The sequence below is a fragment of the Myotis lucifugus genome, unplaced genomic scaffold (assembly GCF_000147115.1).
Source record: "Myotis lucifugus unplaced genomic scaffold, Myoluc2.0 scaffold_477, whole genome shotgun sequence".
In the NCBI taxonomy this organism is placed as follows: Eukaryota; Metazoa; Chordata; class Mammalia; order Chiroptera; family Vespertilionidae; genus Myotis; species Myotis lucifugus.
The window spans coordinates 658,730-680,957 of record NW_005871525.1 but is presented as its reverse complement, the minus strand read 5'-3'; the positions used below and the strand labels follow the sequence as shown (position 1 = coordinate 680,957).

Here is a 22,228-nt window from a genome sequence, read left to right as displayed (position 1 = left end):
CTGGACAGGTGACTTCAGAGTTTACCAAGAGGCCCTTCGACAGGTGAGCCTCTGAAAGCATCTGCACTCGCCTGCTGCCCAGTGTGTGGCTGGCGGGTGCTCAGTGGGCAGGAACGCGCTCACAGGGGCCGGGCTGGATGCGAACAGCAGCAGCAGGCTCACCCCAGGCAGGGGAGGAGGGCAGGTAGGAGCGAGGAGCAGGGAGACTGGGGGCCGCTCCTCCCGCTCCTCCCAGCGTGCTTCCCAGTCCTTCATCCGACGCTACCCCACTGTCCCCTCAGTCACTCAGGACCGACCCTGCTCTTTGTACACCCAAACCACCGTGTCTTTAAGACGCCAGAGAAAGGACCCCTGTAAGCGCCCCGGCCCCAGCGGCCACAGGGTGTGCAGGACTCTGCATCTGGGGGAGCTTCAGGGGAGCGGACAGCCAGCCAAGGGAGAGCTGCAGAGAGGAAACAGCGACAGGAATCTGATGGAGTTACAAGGGAACCCAATGGAGATGACGGAGACACAGCAGCGCGGCCCAGCGAGCCGCGAGACCGATGGCGCAGTGAGGAGGAGGAAAGTGTCTCGGAACTGGAGGATGGAGGATGACCAGGGCCGCGTCAGCCCCCGGCCTGCATTCCTGCCCGTCCTGCTCGCGGCCCCACTGGCGACTGGCAGACAGGCCCAGCCCAACTGGAGGTGTGCAGGTTGCACAGGCATCTGAGCACGTCATCAGCAGGCGCACAGGATGCTCCTGCCCCTCCCGAGGCGGACGCACCGCAGACAGACAGGTCCGCGACCCGGCAGCCCAGTGAGTGCCCGCTGCTCAGTGCCAGGCTGCTCAGTGCCCGCTGCTCAGTGCCCGCTGCTCAGTGCCAGGCTGCTCTGCGCCTGTGTTTTGCTGAACTTCCTCGGAGGAGTGTCCCTGTCAGCCCTGGGGAGACGGCACGTGCTTCTTGCTGCGCCCCACGCTTAACCGTTCAAAACTAAGGAAGGACAGTTAGTGTCAAAGGGGTTAAAAAAAGTGCCGTTTGAGCATTTCAAAAAGACCCGAACACCTATGATTCCGCAGACAGGGAGTAACTAAAAGAAATAAAAAGCCATTCAGTTGCCAGGGTGACGTGTTCAGGAGTAGACATGAAGGAAACCCATTTCTCAAAGGGCGCCCCAGGTCCGAGAGGCCGGTCTGCCCCCTGCCCGCCCACTCGCGCCTGCTCTGGGCCTGGTGAGATGGGAGAGGTAGGGTGTGAACGCAGGACTGATGAAGATTGAAGGCCATTTTCTCCCCCTGGAGACCAGCCTGATTGGAACGAATTGAGGAGAACAAAGCGGCCCCTTCCTGTCCTTGGGAGCAAACCTGCTCCGTGTCTGTCTCTGCAGCCGGTCTGCTCCCCGCAGGAAGGGGCGGGGCAGTGACAAAGCCCTGCTGGGGAGATGGTCCCCCGAGTCACTGCCCACCAGAGCCCCGTTACTGGTGCTGCCGGCCGGATGAGCGAGAGGCCGGGCTGGAGGGCAGGGAGCTGCCGCCGGGGGCCTGCAGGGCGCGGGGCTCAAGCGGCTGACTGGCCGGGCTGGTGTCCCCCGTCCCCGGCTCCTCGCTGGTTTCCTCCTTCAGGCTGCTCTGCTGCTCCGGACACTCGAAGTGGACACAGTGGAACACCTGGTGGGAGAAGGCAAACGCCGTGAGTGACGGTCAGTGTCCACCCTGGGGCTGCCCTGTCCTGCCCAGCCCTGGGCTGCCACCGGGAGCGGGAGGGCGTCCTGCTTGCCTGCCCTGTGCACCCAAACCAGAGCTCTTCTTTTTTTTTTTTTTTTTTAATATATTTTATTGATTTTTTACAGAGAGGAAGGGAGAGGGATAGAGAGCCAGAAACATCGATGAGAGAGAAACATCGATCAGCTGCCTCCTGCACGCCCCCCACTGGGATGTGCCCGCAACCAAGGTACATGCCCTTGACCGGAATCGAACCCGGGACCCTTCAGTCCGCAGGCTGACGCTCTATCCACTGAGCCAAACCGGTTCTGGCCGGAGCTCTTCTTTTTAACTCGTTAATTACGTCCTGCTTTGGGCAGTTGGGTTAAAAGTCTAGAGGGCAACGTGGACTATGGAACTGGTGGTGAAGATGCTAAAAACCTCTGAGTTGTACACTTTCAATAGGTGACTTGTATGGTATGTGAACTATCTCAATAAAGTTGTTACTTACAAAAAAGCCACAGGGTATCACCCCAGGGAGGACCCAGGCTCATCTCCTAGGGTGCAAACCAGCCCCTCCCTCTCTAGCCTCCTCTGGGAGCCTCATTATATGCTGGGGAGGGACTTCACCTGCCATGCCTGGGCCAACCTGCAGCCAATGCCTCACCCGAAGGAGCCCCCCCCCCCGCCCCCTTCCCCCCGCCCCCCCCAACCAGGACCAGGGGCAGTCTGCCTACGCGTCACCGTGGAAGCAGTTCTGGGCTCTGTGCGAGTCCTGTCTTCCACCTTCTGTTTGTTTTTTTCTATCTCATATTAACAAAAATAACTATTTAAACTTAAGAACTATTCTGCTTATCAACCTTAGTAAAATGTTCAAAGGATTCCATGTTTTCCCACAGCCCTGTTTCAGGAGACGCACGCAGAAGGCAGCGGCCACTGAGGCCCTCGAGGCCTCCAGGCAGGGCCTGAGGGAAGGGGTGGGGGTAGAAGTGTTCCAGGCACTGAGTGACAGGCGGGGCCTTGGGGAGGAATGGGGTCTGAGCAGATGTGAGCAGCAAACTGAGGGGAGAAGGGCTGTCGGCCGGTGAGGGCTTTGCAGCAGGGACCCTCCTGGCCTGCTCACCCCATGAAGACCAGAGGCCCGGCCTGTGCATCGTCCCACACGGAGATCGTGCGGCGGGAGTGCATGTGCTGTGACGGTGCCAGGACACTGGGGAGGACACTGCGGAGGGAGATCAGCTTCCTCAACCGGTGGTGGGAGCTTCGCGCACGAGGCCGCAGGGGCCGAGAGGAGGCGCTGAGGTCCGTGACGTGCTTTAGAGAGAAGGGCCACACCTTGGTTACATGTTAGAGGTGAGGTCTAGATGGTGGGACCCACCCGGAAGGTCCTGACCTGCTGAGGGGACTGGCACAGCTCCCTGGGGAGGCCGAGGGGTGAGCAGGGGTGAGGAGGGTCCAGTGGAGGCAGAGGTGAAGGTCAGTGGGGGCAGCAGGGTGCAGACGCAGCCTCGACTGGAATGGGATTGAAGGTGAGTTCCAGCTCCTGAGGGGCCCGAGGGCCCGAGAGCTCTTAAAGACACTGGTGAGCTGAGCAGACATGTGACAGGAACTGAGGCTGGGGGGCCGGGGGCAGAGGACAGCTCCGGAACCAAAGCATCTGGACAAACTCCGGGAGGGCCTGCTCTCCCGCTCCCTACCGAGGCTTCCTGCCCTTGGCCCCAGGCTCCTCCCACACGGACCAAGGGCCCTGGGCAAGTAAGACGGTGCAACCTGTTGTAAAGCTGTCCTTGAACCTGCGAATGCTAGGACTCATCCTCAGTGAGTGACTGGTTTCTACGGATACACCTTCAGGGCTGGTGGCTGCCTGAAGCCGGTGGGGACAGCGAAGGAGACCCACAGGGCGGACACACTGCTGGCCCTTCCCTCCCCAGGGGCCTGCTGGACACCCGCCCTCTCCCCGAGGGAGGACCAGGCAGAGGAGACGGTAGGGGGCTCAGGAGGCAGAGCTGGGGGTCGAGGGGCTTCGTCCACAGCTTGAGCAGGGCCACACATGCGCACTGTGCACACCCCCCCCCCATCTACTGTAGAATCAAGTTCACAGAGAAGAAGACAAATGTAATATCAACTGTGAAATTATATTTAAAATAGAAATCCCGTGCTTTCCTTCCTGCATCACTATTTTTTCCATATTTCCACTTCAATTCATTTATCTACCACTGTTTCAAATTTCACATTTCAGACTCTCATTCTGAGACTAAGTGAGGCATCCATCTCCGGTCCGCTCTCCTCATCTGCACAGACTGTTTCCTCTCAGAGTGAGCTGATTCTCCCCGAAAGCTCAGGCCTTTGCTGTCCTCGCCAGGCACTTCCTGCTCGCGCCGGCCCGGTCTCTCCTTCCTTTCTTTCCTTGTTCTCTTCCTTCTGTATCAAACTCTCTCTTTGGGCCCCTCTGCAGGCTCTTACCTGGGCCTTTAACACTGTGGGAGCCCTGTGCTCCGACCTGCCTGCCACAGGTAAACTTGAAAATCTTTTCCTAAGTGGCAACATTCATCTGGTCTCCTCCATCGGCTTCACCCTCGTGAAGCATTTGGAGGGACAGGACCATCTCTGCCGGGTTATCGACAGTCTCTCTTGCTTTCTGAACACTCCTCTTTCCAAGCACGACACAGGCTGGGCCACAGCAATCCTCCAAACACAGCTCTGCTTCTTCACATCACCCGACACTTTCTGCCCCTAGAGCTGCCTGAAAGTGAGCACACGGCCCGCCCTCTTCCCGGGAAGCATGTGCAGTCTCTCTGAACACGGTGGCTGCATAGTTCTGTGCCGTCCCCTTCCTGACCCGCCTCCCTATCCTGCCCCATCTTGCTCTTTAAGCGGCCATTTGTGTGACCCCCACTCCACCTGTCAGTACTCTCTGAGGATCCTCCCTGCACTGAGTTGCATCTGTCCTCACTGCCTCCCTCGAGCGCTCCCTCTTGTGTGGAATGGGTTTTCTCTCCTCTGCTCTTGTGAGCTCTTCGGCCTCCAGATTTCCTGGTGAGCTCTGCGCAGCCCTCTTTCCCGGCCCGCCTGCCTCTGTCTGCTGGTGTGTGGGTGCCCCTCTGACTCAAGGACCACGCATGCCAAGGACCACACATGCCGTCCTTTCTCCCGCTCAGGGCCTTGCACAAGAATAAACAAATCAATAAAAATCCAGGATTGAAAAATAAAGCTATAAAAGATCTCAGTGTGGCTGGTTCACCTAAGAAAGGTCCCCATCAGCGAGGCTGTCCGAGGGGCAGGTGGCTTGCCGCCCCCACCGAGCGGGAAGAAAGCCTGGAAGACACTGTCTGCCCAGAGCACTTAGTGTCCACGGCCTGACTCCTGCTGCCTGGTTCCCGCCTCAGACCCACTCCTCCAGCCGGTGATGGTAAGGGCACGCCTTCAGCGCCTGTAACCAACCGTTTTAAAATAATAATTGATGGACTCACCTTTCCCTGGAATGTGATTGCTAAACCCACCCGTCCCTGGAATGGCGATGACTGACTAAATGTGATGTGGCCCAGCCCAGAAGGAACACCCTGTGTGGACATACACATGGACTAACCAACCAGCTCTCGCCAAGTACCCCAAGCCCTCGTGCCTTCCTCATTCTCCTTAAAAGAGTTGTAACCGCTGCACGGGCTGCTGCTCTCCCTTGTGAGACAGCCCGGCAGGTCTTTCCTCTAATAAAGCCTGTGTCACCTCGTTTTCGGCCTCCGACTGATCTTTCAATAATGTAAATGGCCACTTTCCCCACCACACCTAACAATACCGACGGAAATCTGGCTGGCTGTTTCGGTTTTCTCCTCTGCATACTTCTCCAGAATCATAACCATTTTCCCGACACTGCCGGGCTCAGGCAGACCTTCCATCTAAGTTGGGGAAACTGGAGGCGCTTGGAAGTCCCACTGCTACCTGCCTGCCGAGCTCCCAGGGAGCTGGGAGGCCTGAGACCAGAAAGCGAGGCCAGACAGGACCCAGGCGGCTTGGAGCCGCGCTTCAGTCAGAGACCCCCTGAGCCCCAAGAGTGTCACTAAAGGCCCAGCTAACTTTCGTGCGGTCCCCTGGCACTTCTGGAGGGCAAGCAGGCTCTGAGGTTCAAAGGCAACACGCAGGAAAGCTACCTTTATTAAGTCACACAACTGAGGGGCGAAGATTCTATGTGAGAGAGGGTGCTTACGAATGGAAAGATGGGTGAGGCCTGGAGTCAGTGGAGAGGTGGGGAGTGTAGTGGGCATCAGAGTGAGCAGGCTGAGGACAGGCAGCGCCAGGAAAGGGCACAGAGGGTAGGAGAGACTTCCTTTAGAATATTACGAAAGGAATGCACGCATATGGTGGCAAATAATGTGTGTCTAAAGAAAGCAGATGACTACAAACACTGAAACCTTGTGTAAAAAAATCATAACATCAGCGGAGCCACTTTAAAATGGAGCAGAGCCGCCATCCAGGAGGCACCGCCTGGCAGTCCTGGGCCACAGATGCTCGGACGTGAAAACAGGGCGAAATAACCTCTGCCCTGCGCCTCCCGCCACGCTGTGCCCCAAGACTGTCTGCAAGGATAAGAAGGAAGCAGACACTGTGACCACCCACGAGGACTGTGGGGCCGAGCATTGTAAACTGTTTAGCGTTGGCATCACTATGTTCTGTTATCAGCACCAATAGACGCCTTCCTTCCATGGCTGTGACTGTCCCCCTTCCCTTTCTCGTAAGTACGGGGCCTCTGTCTCCCGATTGGGACATTGCTTGGGCTTCGCCTGAAGATGCTTCCTGAGTAGCTATTCTTGATCTCAAATAAATGCCTGTTGCCTCTCACTGGGAAAGGCCTTTTATTTTTAGGAGAACACTTGAAATCCCGAGGCAGAATTTAACCATTTGGGATAAACGGAAAAGACTCCTTTTTAAATGAAGAATAACAGAACCTGGTAACAGAGCCAGTAAGACTGACAGGAAGAAAAGGGGCCCTGTGATGCCAGGTTCTCTGGGAGGAGACTGGCAGGCGGCAGTGCCACCCTCTGGGGGTGATAGCAGTGAGGCCCCAGGGGGCTCCAGCTCAGCCAACCACCCAGGATCTGTACTCATCTGAGACGCTTCACTGGTTTTGTTTTTGAAACGTTGACCATCTTATTGAGCAAGAATATTGACTAGGGTGCACACTGCCCAGCCCAAGAGGGGAGAGGGCGGGGCAGAGGTGCCCATGGTCACACTCATGGGGGAGTGGGGAGGATTCAACCTCAAGGCCCAGCAGCTCCAAAGGCTGTGCTCTCTCAGTACCAGGATGCCTGCCTCATACAGAAAACTGTAACAGCACGTGATCGGTGACCAGAAATTAATTTTGCCTGGAAGGGAAGGTCAGGGAAGGTCTGAGAGGAAGAGATGCCTTAAAGAATTGTGAGGCACAGGGAGGGGAGTGGCTTCCCAGAGAGAAGGGACAAAGGGAGAACTTCCAGATGAAGGTCTGGGCCCGGCACCTGGTCACACTGGCAGGCTGCTCGCCCCTCCGCGGAAGTGCGCTGGCTCCGTCATCTCAGCTGCTGTCCAGCCCAACAGCCTCACACCCAACAGGGCGCCAGGACAGAGCCAGCACCTGCCAGGCCCCAGAGTGAGCGTCCTGGGGCTTGTGCCTCACCATCACCACGGCACCAGGCCGGCTCCTTCCCTCTGAGCCGGGCACCTGCGGACGCACACCTGTTGCTAGTGGGCACCCAGAGAGGCCTGTGGCTGGTCCTGACAATGCTCCTGGGAGCAGAGGTGGGAAGTAAGGCTGCCCAGGGGAAGGCTCCTTCGCTGGTGGCCATGTGGTGAGGGGTGCGACCTCTGCTCTTTCCACAGGAAGCGGGAGGAAGTAGGGGTTGGAGGAGTCCTCACTGCCACTGGGGGCGCCATCTGGAAATGTGTGGCCCGTCCCCCCAGGTCCGCTAGCTCCCCTCCCACGCGCACCTGTGGGCCTCCCTGCAAGTGGAACAGGCAAGTCCTGACTTTCTCTTTGCTCAGAAGCTTGTGGGACTCAATTTCTTTCCTCTGAACCTTCCCTGCAGTCCCCCTCGGAAAGGATATGTCCGAGAGGGAATGAGGCGTGCAGGGCAGAGTCGCAGTGCTGATTTATGCAGAACCGTTCCGCAGTCCCCCATCGTCTTCCCTCCTCCTTTTCGGCAATCATGTATCCCATTAGCCTGTTTGATTGCCGCCGCTCACAAAGGGGCACCTTCGCTGAACCAGCTTCAATGGCTTCTGGATCTGTCCCCCGGGAGGAGCCTGCTAATTTAGAATGTAGTCCCGGGGATGAATCGCACAGCCCGAGTCGCTACGTGTCCTTCCTCGTAGCTGCTGTTTAGTATCACTTCGCCTCTCCTCTCCAGGAGCCATGACTTGGACACGGGTGTTCTTTCCTCCCTGAATCCTGGGAAGCGGGTCCACAGCTGTGGTGGCCCCTTCTCTGAGCAGACTGACTCCGCTGTCGGTGCCTTTCATTGCAGGGCTCCCCAAGCACTGTTGGTTCCATATACCTTCCTGGATTTTAAAAGCAGAGGCGCCTCTGCTAATATTCCCAAGTTGGCTTAAGCATCAGTGAACTGCAGCAGAAATTGGGGGAATTTAATAAATGGTGATCAGTGACTCTACCTTGCTTTTCTGGTTTCTCCTGAGTAACTGTCACAGGCTGCTTTCACTGCAACCAATACAAATAGGATTTCTGACCCAAGCTTTCAACTTCCATTTACTGGGTGGCGTGTCTTTATAACAGAGACCTAGCGCTAATGATGCCTGCCGGCAAGTCAGATGCGAAGACAGGGCTCCTGAGGTGGCCACCGAGGGCTTCCCGTGTTTCCTCCACACGTGGCGTGGCAGCAGCGCACACCCACTCAGTTGCAGGAACCGTGACCAATCCCGAGATGGTGATGTGAACATCTTTCTTACTCCCCTCTCGGGAGAAGGGTCCCTCTGCAGGATGTTTCATTTTTGTTTCTTTAACACGTTAAGCGCCATGTCAGTCACTGTCCAGACCGGTCAGTCACTGGTGCTGCCAGCACATCAGTGAACTCGGATATCGTGAGCTAAACGGAAAGGAAGACAGAACAGGCTTGGTGCTTAACCTGTTAAAAATGAAGACCAAGCCCTGACTGGTTTGGCTCACTGGATAGAGCATTGGCCTGTGGACTGAAGGGTTCCGGGTTCGATTCCAGTCAAGAGCACATGCCTGGGTTGCGGGCTTGATACCCAGTAGGGGTCGTGCAGGAGGCAGCTGATCAATGATCCTCTCTCATCATTGATGTTTCTATCTCTCTCCCTCTCCCTTCCTCCCTGAAATCAATAAACATTTATATTTAAAAAAATAAATAAAAACGAAGACCAAGTGTTTCCGACAAAACACTTCTTTTTATAGACCAAAGTGTTACAGATGGACTTCTGAACAGCCCTAACCACTGCTTCCCGGGAAGACGTTTCCGGACTGTGAGCCACACTCATCAGAATTGCTCAGGGCGACAGGACACCCAAATAGTTTTGCACAAATATTCATTCCTAGTGGTTTCTTAGTGACACTGCTTATATGTGGCAACAGTTTTCTAACTCTCCAATGTCACTTTCTCATAGTCACATAGGCCAGGGCACCCACAAATAACTAGAACACCACTGCCTGGAAGGTCCTGGAAAAGGAGCCTTCCCCACACCTTTCCCTCGGGCTGCCCGGGGAGTCCTGCTTCCCTTTCTCACGTTTGGACGCTCCGGAGTTCCAGGGAGAGCAGTTCACTCACTCAGCGCATTAGGCCCTGAAGTGTAGGAGGTATCTTTTCATTTTGGAAAAACAAAAATACAAAAAAGGGAAATGTTCTCGTTTCAGGCAGCATGGGCAGGGGTGGCCTTACTAAGGCCCTTCTCTGAGACGGGCATCAGAGAGCCTGGCTGTGGCCCACGCCCTGGGAGGGCAGGTGGGAAGTTCTTCACTCCCAGGGGGCGTGTGCGGCTTGTCTGCAAGAGCTCCAGCCACAAGGCCGCTTCAGGCCCAAGTCCCACCTGCTGGCTCAGCACGGGGACACGGGTTGGCTTATCCTCCCAAGCGATGTCTCCATTCCTCTCACTGCTCAGCGGCTCCCGGCGCCCACCTGCTGGGGCTCTGGGCACCTTCTCCCAGCCAGTTGTTTGGTGCAGAATTACTGTTGCTCCAATCCCAGAGGCACAGGACTTGGAGTGTCGGAACAAGGACATATACTCGCTGTTGTGTCATTTCCCTCTTTTCCCAGTAAAACCTTTCATGATAGACATTTAAGTATAAAGATGCCTACAGAGGATCTTTTATAATTATGCTACAAGTGAAATATTTTTCTGCCTTTTTTTTGGTCTCACTGGGCAAGAACCTTTAAGATCTAGTTCACTCTCCTTATTTCAGAGACAAGGGTCCTGAGAGCCAGGGAGGTGAAATGACCTGCTGGGGGGGGGGGGGTGGTGTCACACAGGTTGGGGTGAGGCTGGCCCCAGTGCCGAGGTCTCCACACTCTTCTCCATCACCCTCCACTCCTTCCCCACCTCTGCCCCGTTCAGATGGCCGTTTCTCAGGCTTACTTCTAGACCCTTCTTAGCCTGACTCTTCGAGGCCCCTGACCTTGACCATTATCTGCAGGTGCAGTCCTTACATCCCTATCTTGGTTTGAATGGCTCACCTTTACCCCTCACCCTTTATTTTCTTGCAATAAATGCGTCCAGACTTCCTCGTAGCCAGCACAGCCCCACTGTTCTCCAAGGTCACGGGGACTGCAGCCTCGGGGCGATCTCCTGTTCTCCCTCGTTCCTCAGATCCAGGTCGTCACCAGTGAGCCCTGAGAGCTGATCTCCCTCAGAACCCCGCACCAGAGCGCTGGCCCGTCTGATTTATGGAGGGGCTGCGGGGCGCTGGGGCATGGAGGGGCCACGGCATGGGCTCTGTCTTCAAGAAGTGCGGGTGAGGTCCCTGCTAGGACTGCTATGCACACTCACAGGTGCAGGCCCTGTGGTTCCAGTGCTCACCCTCTCTCTGGCCCACACCCAGCCCGGCCCTGCAAATGCCACTTCTGTCTCTGGTACACAGCACAGGTCACCCAGGCGCCTCTCAATCCCGGTTGTTTCCGTGGCTCCTGTTCCCGAGCAGGTTTTATTTGGGAGCATCCCTTCCGCATCACTGCAGGGCTGGGTCCTCTGTCCTGGCAGAAGGGGTCTGAGGCTGGAACTGGCTCTCTCCGTGGGTCAGGAGCGCACAGAGGGAGGGGCTCCGCATCTTGGAGTCTGCCACTGGGATGTCTGTGTCAGTTCCGGTGCTGACCCCCTAGGAATTCTGCCTTAGGAGGCAGCACATGACCAGGTGCGCCTGAAGGTGCTCGGAGAACCTCCTCTAGAGGAAGCTGCGGGGGGTCCTGGGGAGCCAGAGGGTGTGACAGGACCTGGGGCTCGGGGCTGGGAAATGACGATCACCAGGCCAGGACGGAGGTCTGATGGTGGTTGCTTTAAACAGAGTCTGTTTCGCTGTATTTTTTTCTTCACCAGAGCTGCATGTTGCTATGGGAACGAGGATAGCACCGGGAGCCCACAGCCACTCACGGGCCTGACATAAGTGTGTGAATAAACTGCCCTCACTCCAGGCTCTGCTGAGTGGTCTCGGAGGGCTGCTCAGGCAGCCACGCGCAGACTTTCTGTCCTGCTGGTGCCTCTGGGTTCCTGCGGGGGGGCCCCTGCCGAGGGCCAGTGGGCAGCTTTGAGTGGGGTGGAGGGATCTGCCACCCTCCAAGCCCTCCAAAACCCTCCCACGCCCTCTCATTCACCTCCACCCAATTCCCAAGGGCCTGCTCACTGGACCCCTTTCTTAGGTGAGGCTCCCCCCCCCCGCCTCGATCTGTTACACATCCATCCACACCAGCCCTGCTTCACTTCACACCTCTGCACTTTGGTCTGGTCCATCGGCTGCTATCCGCAATGTCCCTAGAACTAAGGCCCTCTTCACTGGGTTGATTTCTCTCAGGCAGGGAACCTGCAACCCCCCAGGAAAGGCCTGCCTTGTTTCTCTCCTATGTCTGGCTGCCCAAGCCTGCCCACAGGCCCCACCTGCTCACTCAGGTCTGCCTCAGATGGAGGGCCAGGCAGAGCTGGGCTCACTTCTGCATTATTAGTTTCATGCCTTTAGAGACTACACAAAGGTGTGAACATGCTTAGCCATAGGGTAGGCTGCACATATGCAACTTTGGTAGAAAACTTCTCCAAAATGACTGTATCCATTTATACTCCCGCGGCACTGGTGAGAACTGCCCATCGCGCCTCATCTTTGCCAGCACCTGGGACTGAGTTTCCTCATTTTCACAATGCAGTGAGGGCAGCTCCTATTTCACATCTGAGGGCTACAGAGTGTAATAAATACAAGGGATTGGAATAGGGCCTGGCACATAATAAGTGCTCAGTAAATAACAGTGGTAACTTATTATTATTATAATTTATTATTATTATCCTGAATGAGGAGATGCCGAGGTATTTGGCATACATATTTTTCCACTGACAAAAGTTTCTGGTTTAAGAGACTCCACTGACAACAGAAACTCAGCCTTGAATGCCACAGTCTCTCGACAAGCTGAATTACTAAGTCTTTCCCTGTATTTGGCTGACTGGTGGGGGTGGGAGAGATGGATGGACAGACCGAGTGATTCACTCACTCATTCAGCCAGCAGGTACTCTACGCGCACACGCTCCAGGCCCATGCTAGGTGCCGGGGATGTAAAGATAAATACGACCCGCTTCTCTCCTCAGCCACATAAATTCGATAAGTAAATGGAACCCTGAGAGCTGCCTGAGACTGTCAATACCATCTTCAGTTGTGTTATTGACTTGGCAAAGGCTCTCATGTGGGTTCTCATGAGCAGGAACTGTCCACACTGCAGAGTGAGTGTTTCCTACAGTCCATTTGGCCCTGGGGCTGCTGTGCCCAGGAGCTCAATGCCCGATATAAAGAGTCACACCAAAGCTTGCTCTCAAACTCAGGTTTTCATAAGGGCCACGAAAAGAAACGGGCTTCACTTCTATCTCTTCTGATACAATGATTTCCATAGGTGAAGACCGTCCTTGATCGGGCCCCGCCTGCTCTCTAAGGGGAGCTTTCACTTTGCTACAGGAATTCACGAGATGAAATGAAGGGGCGTGAGCAGCGCAGCATCAGAACCAGCGTGGCTGGCTCCGTGACAGTCACTGCAGCTGAAGCTTCGGATCCCTTGACATGAGTGGTGTTGTCGACAAGGCCCAGTTTCTAACCTCCTCCGGAAAAGGGAGGGAGGGAGGGGTGTCTGCCTCCTGAGCAGCTCAGTCGATCAGCAGTCGAGGCAGGTGGGCCCAGTGACCACACGATTGCGGAGTTGATGACTGAGACTTCCATGAAAGCACATGAGGAAACAGCCAAGAAGGACCGTTTTGGCCCAGGTGCTGGGAAGAAGCACATGAAGGAAAACAACTGAAGGAGACCAGGACGAGGTGGATGCGCTGGAAGACAAACTGACATGTGTCTGCCATCTAGTGCTAAGTGTGAGAGGATGACAAAGGAAGCCCTGCGAATGGGCACAGAGGACGTGCAAAGAGGCACCCAAGGGTAGAAGAGAGAAACACGAGACGTGAGAAGGATGCCAAGCACAGGGGGAGAGGAGCAGAGCATGACACACACACGTGCGCACACGCGCGCACACATGCACACGTACACGCACACACACAGGAATCAAAGGAAAATGTTTTAAGAATTTAGGTTTAATGACAAGGATGGCACAGAGCACACGGGGCAGGAGGTCACTGGAGGAAGTGGTGCAGTCTTTGAGAGGTAAGCATTGAGGGACTTATTGACAGAAGTCATAAACGTAGCTAAAACATTAAAGGAATTCATTGCTGCGGTGCTCACAAAGGAAGATGAGGCAGATGCCCGAAGCAGACATACACTTCCCGGAGGAGAGGGATGAAATGTGCAGGAAATCAGAAGCGTGCCCAAACAGGTGATCAGGAAATCTGAACCTCCGCAGACTGCCCAGGCTGGGCCCCATGGAGAGAAGTGAGGGGAATTAACATGCAGCAGACAGAGGCTGAGCCCTGCTGCAGGAAGGCCTGGCCGACTGGAGCATGACAGACGCACAGCGATATCGGGCATGAAATCCCTATCTGGTTTAGCGCGGGAGGCTCTGCTATCCCAATAGCAGCCGGTGTTTGGAGGTCAGAGCAGATTCCATGCCACCGTCGCACAGCTGCCGGCCGCCGTGGCCACTTCAGCACTGTGCAGGCCACTTGTCCACCTTTTGCCAGAACAACCCAAACCCCATCTCTTCTGAATGCTCTTTAACTCACAGGAGCCTCCACGCTGCACATTCCTCACCATCCCCGACTGGGACCCTGCCTCTCTGGATGGGACAGCACCTGCAGAAACAGTCTGACCTGGGAGACGTGGCAGGTGATACCCCCACATTTCTCTTTCTGTTATTGCACAGACAAGTTGATCTTCCCATGCGAAAAACCACGCCCACCCATGCTTCTGAAATCTGCACAGTCTTCAGACGGGCAGACACTGGGTGTCTACATGGACACGAGCTCTGGCTCTGATGAACGGAGGCCACTGATGTCGGCTGGCACACAGCAGTGACACACTGAGGACCCTGCCTCCCCTCTACACTGCCCTCCACTGTGCCACGGGGGCCCTGACCCCACGGGGCATGATGGCATGGTTCTCACTCTCAGCATTCTGGTCCCGATTCTGCCCCAGCCCTCTCTCCCAGCTGTCGTCTGCCAGGAGTCCTGCCAACCAGCCCGAGTCACCCCCTTCCCTTAGCCCCTGCCCCTCATGCCTCTTTGCCACACCTGCACACATTCCTGCTGTGCCTACGACAGGTGACGGCTTCTTCCATGTTGTCCCAGAACCCAGTTATGTGTAGCAAACAACATTCCTCTTTGCGGGTTTGCTACGTGCTTGATGCCCAGTTAAAGTCAACGTTTTTATGCCTCTTGTACACTCTGAGAATGACACAATTTATGGATCTTGCCTATGATCCGGTCACTATTTAATGGTTTAAGATGTTTCCCCGTTGGCAACACTACATTGAAGCTCTTTTTCCTGATCAATAACTGACTCACTGAGGCAGCTGAGTGAGTTGCTCATGGCCAAATGTGACAGATCACAGTGACCTCCCAGCCGACCCATTCCCACTGGCTGGTCCAGAGTGGTTGGCTCCATATAGATGGCTGTGGGACACTCCGGGGAGATAGGGTCTCGCGCTCCAACTTGAGAGCTGTGTGATGAAGGGATTCTTCATCTGGTGCTGAGGTGAGGGGTTGGGGCCCTGCTCAGACTCTCTCCAGTGCTTCTCAGCCCTCTCCCAGTGAAGAATTCCTTTTGTTGTAATACATAATCACAGAACCTCAATATTTCATTTTAGCTAACAAATTTAAGTGGTAAGAAAAATTGGGATTTATGCACAAAACTTAAAAAATATGGGGATCATATATGTATTAAAATGTAATATTAAACTGACTTTCATTACATGACCAAAAAAGTGCTTTTATGACCTGATGTTTAGAATTCTTTGTTTTGTGGTTTAAAAATTACCCATTGGCTTACTTTTATAATGTTCAAGTTTGTGTTTTGAAATAAAGAGATAAAAGGTGTCTGAGGCCCAGAACTATTTACAAGTTCTCTGCAAGAAACATATTGTGGGTGTGCATTGATTTTATTCTAAATAAATAAAAAGGCAAAATGAATATAAATCTGCACAATATTTTCACTTTTAAAAATGCTTTTGTGAACCAGAAACACCTGGATGTGCTCTGGAGAATCTGATTTGACAAACACAGTGTTCGATCCCAGCCCTGTATGGAAACCTCTGTTCAAAAGGCGGGAAAAGCTTTTTTCCAGTCTCTCTCTTCACCTGTCACGGGCACTCTCTTGGCACCAGGGACTCTAGGCCAGACGCTCACCAGCGCCAGGGCCTGATCCCGTGGCTCGCACCCTCCCTGCAAACGTGCCAGTGCCCTGGGAGGGAAGGATGGCAATGGTTGTGGGCAGGCTGAGGAGGGGCAGGGGCCACCAGGGTCAGGGCACTCTTCCTGGGAAGGCAGAAGGGGCGGAGACGAGCCTGAGTGCCAGCTGAGGCTCCAAGACCCAGGTGGGAGTTTCACTGCCCCATGGGGCTTCCCTTATAAAAGAATTCAAAGGTAAAACTGCTAAGAATTTCAAGACAATGCTGGAGAGCACTCCACCTCAAGCACAGGCCCCTTCGGGGGGGGGGGGGGAGCGGGGGATTGGGGTGGGGGGGAGAGCCCCACGCAAGTGCCTTGGTTGCCTGCCCGGGAGGCTGGTCCGTGCAGATCTGAGAAATATCGTGTTAAGGTGAAATTGCAGAACTGGTACTATCTTTGTGCCTTTCCTTTACCTCTGAAGTTTCAACCTCACTGCTCCTCATAACTCTGCCTGTAACCTGCGGTCCTTCAGAGGTCCACGCTAAACACCCGTCTGTGCAAGAGCAAGTGGGGGATGGGCAGGCTCAGTGCACAGACTCAGGCCATCGGCCACACACCAACCCTCACCCCTGGTGCTTACGCCACGCCCACCCGAAGAACAGAAAGGTCAGCAATTAACTATTATTTTAAACTCAGAATGGAAGCAGATGCCGACACTCAACGCCACTGTGAGTGAACCCTGACGATCCTGTGCGCCTGATGACACTCCATACCGTGGAGGGGACACAGCGCAGGCATGCCTGCTCAGCCCCGATGGCACTCGCTCTCCTTCTGCGGTCACCGTGGCCTCCCTCACCCCAGGTGCCCCAGTACTGCAGTCCCTGTAGGCACTGCCTTCTCTTTCCTGACCCAGAGGAACCCAGCGCCCTTTCCCCAAGTCATTTCCAATCCAGACAAAACAGCACAGTGATGCCTGAGGCCCAGGCACCTCGCCCGACTGCCGCCCTGACCACGGGTACCAAAATGGGGAAGAACCCGCCCACTCTGTCTTCATTAAATCCAAAGGTGAAGGAACATCCACAGACAGCATGGTCCATGGGAATGAGTGTCTGTCCCCGGGGGCCAGGCCTGGGCCAGGGAGGAGCAGGCCCGGAAGGCGGCTCGGCCATAAACACGGCTATGCAGCCGGCACAGGACCCAGCAGGCAGACAGGAACCCAGCGACTGCGCCATGGCTGCCCCGTGGGGCTGGGTTCCTTCACCACCATGCTCTGAGCCATGGGGCCTCTGGGAGGCAGAGGACTCTGAGGGCAGGGCATTGATTGATCTCTCAAGGTCCCTGTGGTTGCGATCTGCAGGGGCTGGAGGAGTAAGCAAAGCCACAGGATTGGCTTTCAGTAGCTGATGGAGAGACACTCAGAAACGGTAATGATACCCCCACTGTGCAGGGGCAGGGCTTTCTTCTGTACCAAGCTGTCGACAACAGGCCATTAGCGGGCAGAACAAACAGTTCCACTTACCTCGGTGTAGCATTACCTGTACATCAGGAACTATCACAGCGTCTTTCAGAAGGAGACCCTTACCTCATTTGCTGTGTTGTGTGTTCCAACGATTCGGATGAAGGAGGCAGGCTGTCTTTCAAAAGTTACCGACTGCCAGGACCTAAGGGAAGAAGCACAACCATCCGCCTGGTTAGACGGCATAGTTAACCGAGCACATGGAGAAGGAAGGCCGCCTGTCTGTTCCCGGGAGACCTGTGCTGGAGGAGGGATGGGGGACAGGGACAGGGCTGCATGGAACATGTGGCTGAGGGAGGCAACGGTACCCAATGTTCCCGTCAGAGCCTACAGTCTCATTGGGGAAGGTGCTCTACCCTTCTGTGAAGGTGACGTGGCTTCTCATAAAGCTCTCCACAGAGTGCCAACTGCACACCAAGCTCACATTGTGACAACAGTGAGGCCAAACAGACGTGACCCAGGTCAGCGGGAGTTCGTGTAACACATCTCCGCTGTGAGACGGGCCTGGCTCAGGGGCCGCCGGTTGCATGGCCGCATCCGAGTGGGCACAGTGACTTCCCTGGGGGGCTCTGGGAAGAGGAGAATCAGGGCAGGACTGTGGGCGGGGCAAGTGCCTGTGAAGTCCCAGCACCATGGTGAGAGAAGTGGGGGTTACTCACTGAGGGGTGAACCCCAGTTCTCCTGTCTGATGACCCCCACCCCATGCAAGTGATGGCACCTGGGGAGGAAGAGGCAATTTCCCACAGGCCTCCACCCTCCCTTTCAGCTTCCAAATGTACCCCCAAAGGTTTATTCTCAGGACTGCCTGGGCTCTGGTGGGCCCCAAAGCAGCCCTGATATGTCAGAGGCAGCTCCTCACGGATCAGCAGGGTAAGCCAGCTCATTTGAAGCCCCCAGAGCCAGGCTTGAGCCCTGAGAGGAGGAGCTCCCTCGTGGTTTTCGCTCACAGCTCATCAGAAAGCCCGGGAGGAACGCATGGCACCCACGACTGTAAACGCCAATAATATTTTCTGTAATAAATGTGAGGAGTTCACCATTGTTGCCATCCCTCCTCCACTGCACAGTGGAGATGCCAGCTGCTGGGAGCTGCTTCCTGTAATTGTCTAATTACCAAGGAACACACCAAAGAGAATGATGCATTTGCGGTTTGTTTTCCCCTCTGGTTTCAGGTGTTCCATCTTCTCTCTGCTATGAGCCTCCCACTGAGACTGATTCACTGCTGCCTGGACACCAGGCCCCTTAAGGTCATTAAAAAGTCGTTATCATCCTGTGTGCAAAGTCTGTGCTGCAGAAAGCAGTTTTCTGGAAACAGCACAAGAAAAATCACTCTGCTTGTACAAACGCTATCATTCATACGTGAAGGTGAGGCCGGCGGACCATCCCAGCGCTGGCGCTCCTGGCCCTTTCTCTACGGGGACTGTTTTGCTCCCAGACCCACCCAGATCTTGGAGAGTCTGCTGGGCGGGTTGTGGCCTGGGGGCCGGCGGGCCCTGTGGGGCTTCCACCCTGGGCCTGGGCTCTCACAGGTCTGGCTGTCACTTCCCAGCTAAGCCATGGAACCCATGACAGACGTGTGTCCTTCTGGCAGGTCTGGGGAAGCGGGGGCCCTGCGGGGGCCTGCTTCTCAGACCACCATCCAGGAAAGGGAAACAGGCCCAGGATAAGTAACAACAGCCAGTGACAACTACCAGGCTCAAGTCAGCTTCCCAGAAAGGATTGGGGTGGAGAGGGGTGGGAGTGGGGGAGGTAAAGATTTTGTCCTTAGCTTTCTAGCCCTAGGCCTCCCCAAAAAAATCTTCAAGTGCTTCTGGATGTGAAGGTGACACTTGACCCTTGTAGGCTCAGGGTCCCCAGTACACGCTCATGGTCCCGAGAGTGCAGGCAGGTCCGAACCAGCCTCCCGTGGCCCAACCCCTCCTCCTCCACCAGGAAGACTGGAGGCCCAGGGAAGGCACGAGGCCGCGCTGGGGTCGCCCTCCTCTCACTGCTGCTGCTCTGACCATCTCCCTCTGCCCTTCTCCCCCAACACCACTGCCCTCGCTTTGCTTGGGGAGGCAGGGCTGGCAGGGCAGCAGCCTGAGCAGGAAGGAGCATTTGTGGAGTAATAAGATCCAAAGGCCTCAATTTAATACCAATCCTCCATGCCATTACATTAATATCTAATCACATTAGAGTTCATTTTCACTAACACAGCCTGAGGTTGAATAGACGATTTCATTTTCAGCAAAACTGGATACACCCTAAGACCAAGGTATCAGTAGGAAGGAAGATGGCTAGGATGAGGTAATGAGCATCACTCCCTCCCCAAGTTTCAGATTCCATTTCCCCCCAACTGCTTTCAAACAGCCTTGATGCTGCTGGAAGGGAAGGTGGCATTGGAACAGTCCTCACGGCTGAGCCACATTTGCAATCATATGCAACCTCCACGGGAGGCAGCCGAGATCCACAGTGCCAGCAAACGCCACCGTACTAGTCCACTCAAAAGCTCAACTGCTGTTTTTGTTGAGAGCTGTAGAAATATTCCTACTTGCCAATTACCCTGAATATCTCTCTCTCTCTCTCTCTCTCTCTCTCTCTTTTTAAATGTATTGACTTGAGAGAGAGAGAAACATCGATTGGTAGTTCCACTTATTTATTTATTATTTATTATTCATTTCGTTGTTTCTTGTATGTGCTCTGACCGGGATCGAACCCGCAATCTTGGCGTATTGGGATGACGCTCAAACCAACTGAGTTGCCTGGCCAGGCCACCATGAATCTCTTTTCTGGTAGGCAACACTCACAGAAAACAGGGAGCAACAGGGGCTTGGCACTGATGCAGGTCAGAGGCAGGGCTGAACCTGAGTAACGGGTGTCAAAAAACACACATGGACTTTGCTTTGAGCACTTACCCCGAAACCACAAAACCCCCTGCACTCGCTGGCTCTCCACTGGACAAGTCCGTCCCCTTCCTGAGCTGCAATCTCCTCATGTGTCCAAGCTGACAGACAGAACACCCCCCACCCCCTAGCCCCCCACCTCCCCCTGCTACAGAATGAGGTCCCAATTACATTACACTGTCATGTATACTATCAAAGGTGTATACTATTCAAAGGTGTCTATAACAATGTCTGCCAAAATGCTGATCAAACTTTTAGTTTGGGATAGAAGAATTTCAAGAGACATTTACTATAGTTTGGTAGAGTATATGTAATCATTTTTCAAAAGTACCTATCTTAATCTACTGCCTAAGGCTCTCCTACCGGTCACGTGACATGAAGTCAGCGAAAAGGCCAGCCTGTGTTATGATGCAGGGTACTTCCGTTGAGAGGGTCTCTGGTGGCAGTCCAGACTGCAGGCCTTAATCCTGATCCTTCATGGACTGGAGGAAGGATGGTCCCAAGGTTGATGGCATGGGTTCTGGAGCCAGGCTACCCGAGTCTGAATTTCACTTTCTTACTCTCATCAGCTGTGACCTTGGGCAAACTGCTCAACCTTGGTGGGATTCAGTCTCTTCATCTAATCTACATATATAAAAGGCTAATATGCTAAGTGTCCGTCTGGGTAATGACATCACATAGCAATGTCCAGCAGCTTCCTCTCCCTAGTGATTAGCCTCCTTGCAGTTTCTTCAGCCCAGGAACATGACTTGCTTTATAGCCAGGTGGAAACATTTTACACTTTAACCAAATGTCTGTGAAGCATTTTCCCATGCCTCATCTCATTTGATCCTCACAGAAGTCCTGAGGTAGGTAGATAGACTCAGTGGAATCCTATTTTCTTTTCATTAGCCAGAAAATGGAGATTTAGAAAGCTTAAAAACTTGACCCGACTGAAAAGAAGTAAAAAATGGTGGACCTTGAAAATGACTTCAGGTTTTCTCACTGCACAGAATATAGTCAAACACTGCTGCAGTTAAATATTTTACCCTTTGTTCTCCCTGTGTGATCTACAATAATAATCTGCTTCATGTTGATATTTACTGCTGTGTTGCTGACAATTACCTGAAAGAGAAGTTAGGGTGCTTCACTGGGCTGGAAAAAGTTTAGCTACATCAGAAAGCAGGTCTAATTAAGCAAGTTTATTCTATGTATATAAAAGGCTAAGTTGACTCGCACGTGCACAATACATGCAAAGCTCTCGCTGGCACCAATGTGTGTTTTGATCTGTCATTGTCGATCGTGAATTTGGTTGACACTTCTATTATAAAGAAAGGGCAAATAGTGATATTAAAATATTTCTTCTAATTAATTTCCTTTCAATGTGCATGAATTCGTGTACCGGGCCACTAGTAATAACAATAACTATCAAAAAATTTTGGTGAATATTAAACTAACAAATGTAAAAGATCTAGAATAGTGCTGGTGTGTACTAGGTGCTAGAAACAATAGCTGACATGGTTATTACTCCTGTAATTACCATGCAGCCCAATGACCCCGGACAGGACACAGTGCCTCCCTGGCCTCATCTGTGAGTCTCCAAGGGGGATAGTGTATGATTCAATGACTACTGCAGAGGTTCCCAGGGGGCCCACGCACCCTATCAGCACCCATTCTTGGAGGAGAGAGGTAGCTGGGCTTTGGAGGAATGAACAAGTGTTTGTTGAATACACTTGTGAGCTTGGCACTTGCTGGTATTATGGGGCATCCACACAAGATGTAGTGGCTGCCCTTAAGAAGTTTATCATCTCTGTAGGGAGATCAGCTATCCCTCTGTGAACTAATTAGAAAACAATGCAAACAGTATAGTAGTCCCAACTCACAAACTGGTGGTGTTCCAAAACTTCCCTTGTAATTAGTTGTTTGATGCTTAGAAGCATTTTTTTCCAGAGAAATAAAGCTATAAATCTTGATTGGCTTCCTAGGCCCACCCATAAAACTTAATTTAACCCACAATGAGGCTGAAATATATGAAGCTAATAAAAAAAGATGTTGTTGCCATAGTAGTAATTAAACAAGCCAGAAAAACAAGAGATTTAAAACAATCTCTCTAGGGCTGCTGCTTGCGGAATGAGGATTAAACACTGGAATGAGTGTAAAATTGTGGGGATGTGGCTGGAAGATGGTGGGCAGGTGCTGATAAGGTCACGGGCTTCGGCCTGTCCTCCCACA

The 22,228-nt window shown here is 53.8% G+C and overlaps 1 protein-coding gene across 3 annotated transcripts in view; it reads right to left on the bottom strand.

The window, feature by feature from the left end:
* Positions 1 to 1,000: 1,000 nt before the first annotated feature.
* The window catches only part of BTBD9 (BTB domain containing 9), a 428,978-nt gene continuing 407,750 nt past the window's right edge, over positions 1,001 to 22,228 (bottom strand). For 2 of the 3 annotated variants that reach the window (XM_023744579.1, XM_023744580.1), the window contains exons 10-11: positions 17,205 to 17,283; positions 2,783 to 2,992 (exon numbers count right to left, since the gene is read on the bottom strand). In XM_023744579.1, the coding sequence (XP_023600347.1) occupies positions 2,798 to 2,992; positions 17,205 to 17,283 (274 nt within the window). In that variant the 3' untranslated portion in view covers positions 2,783 to 2,797. Of the gene's footprint in view, positions 1,646 to 2,782; positions 2,993 to 17,204; positions 17,284 to 22,228 lie in introns of those variants that run through there. The other variant, XM_023744578.1, reaches the window with a different exon arrangement.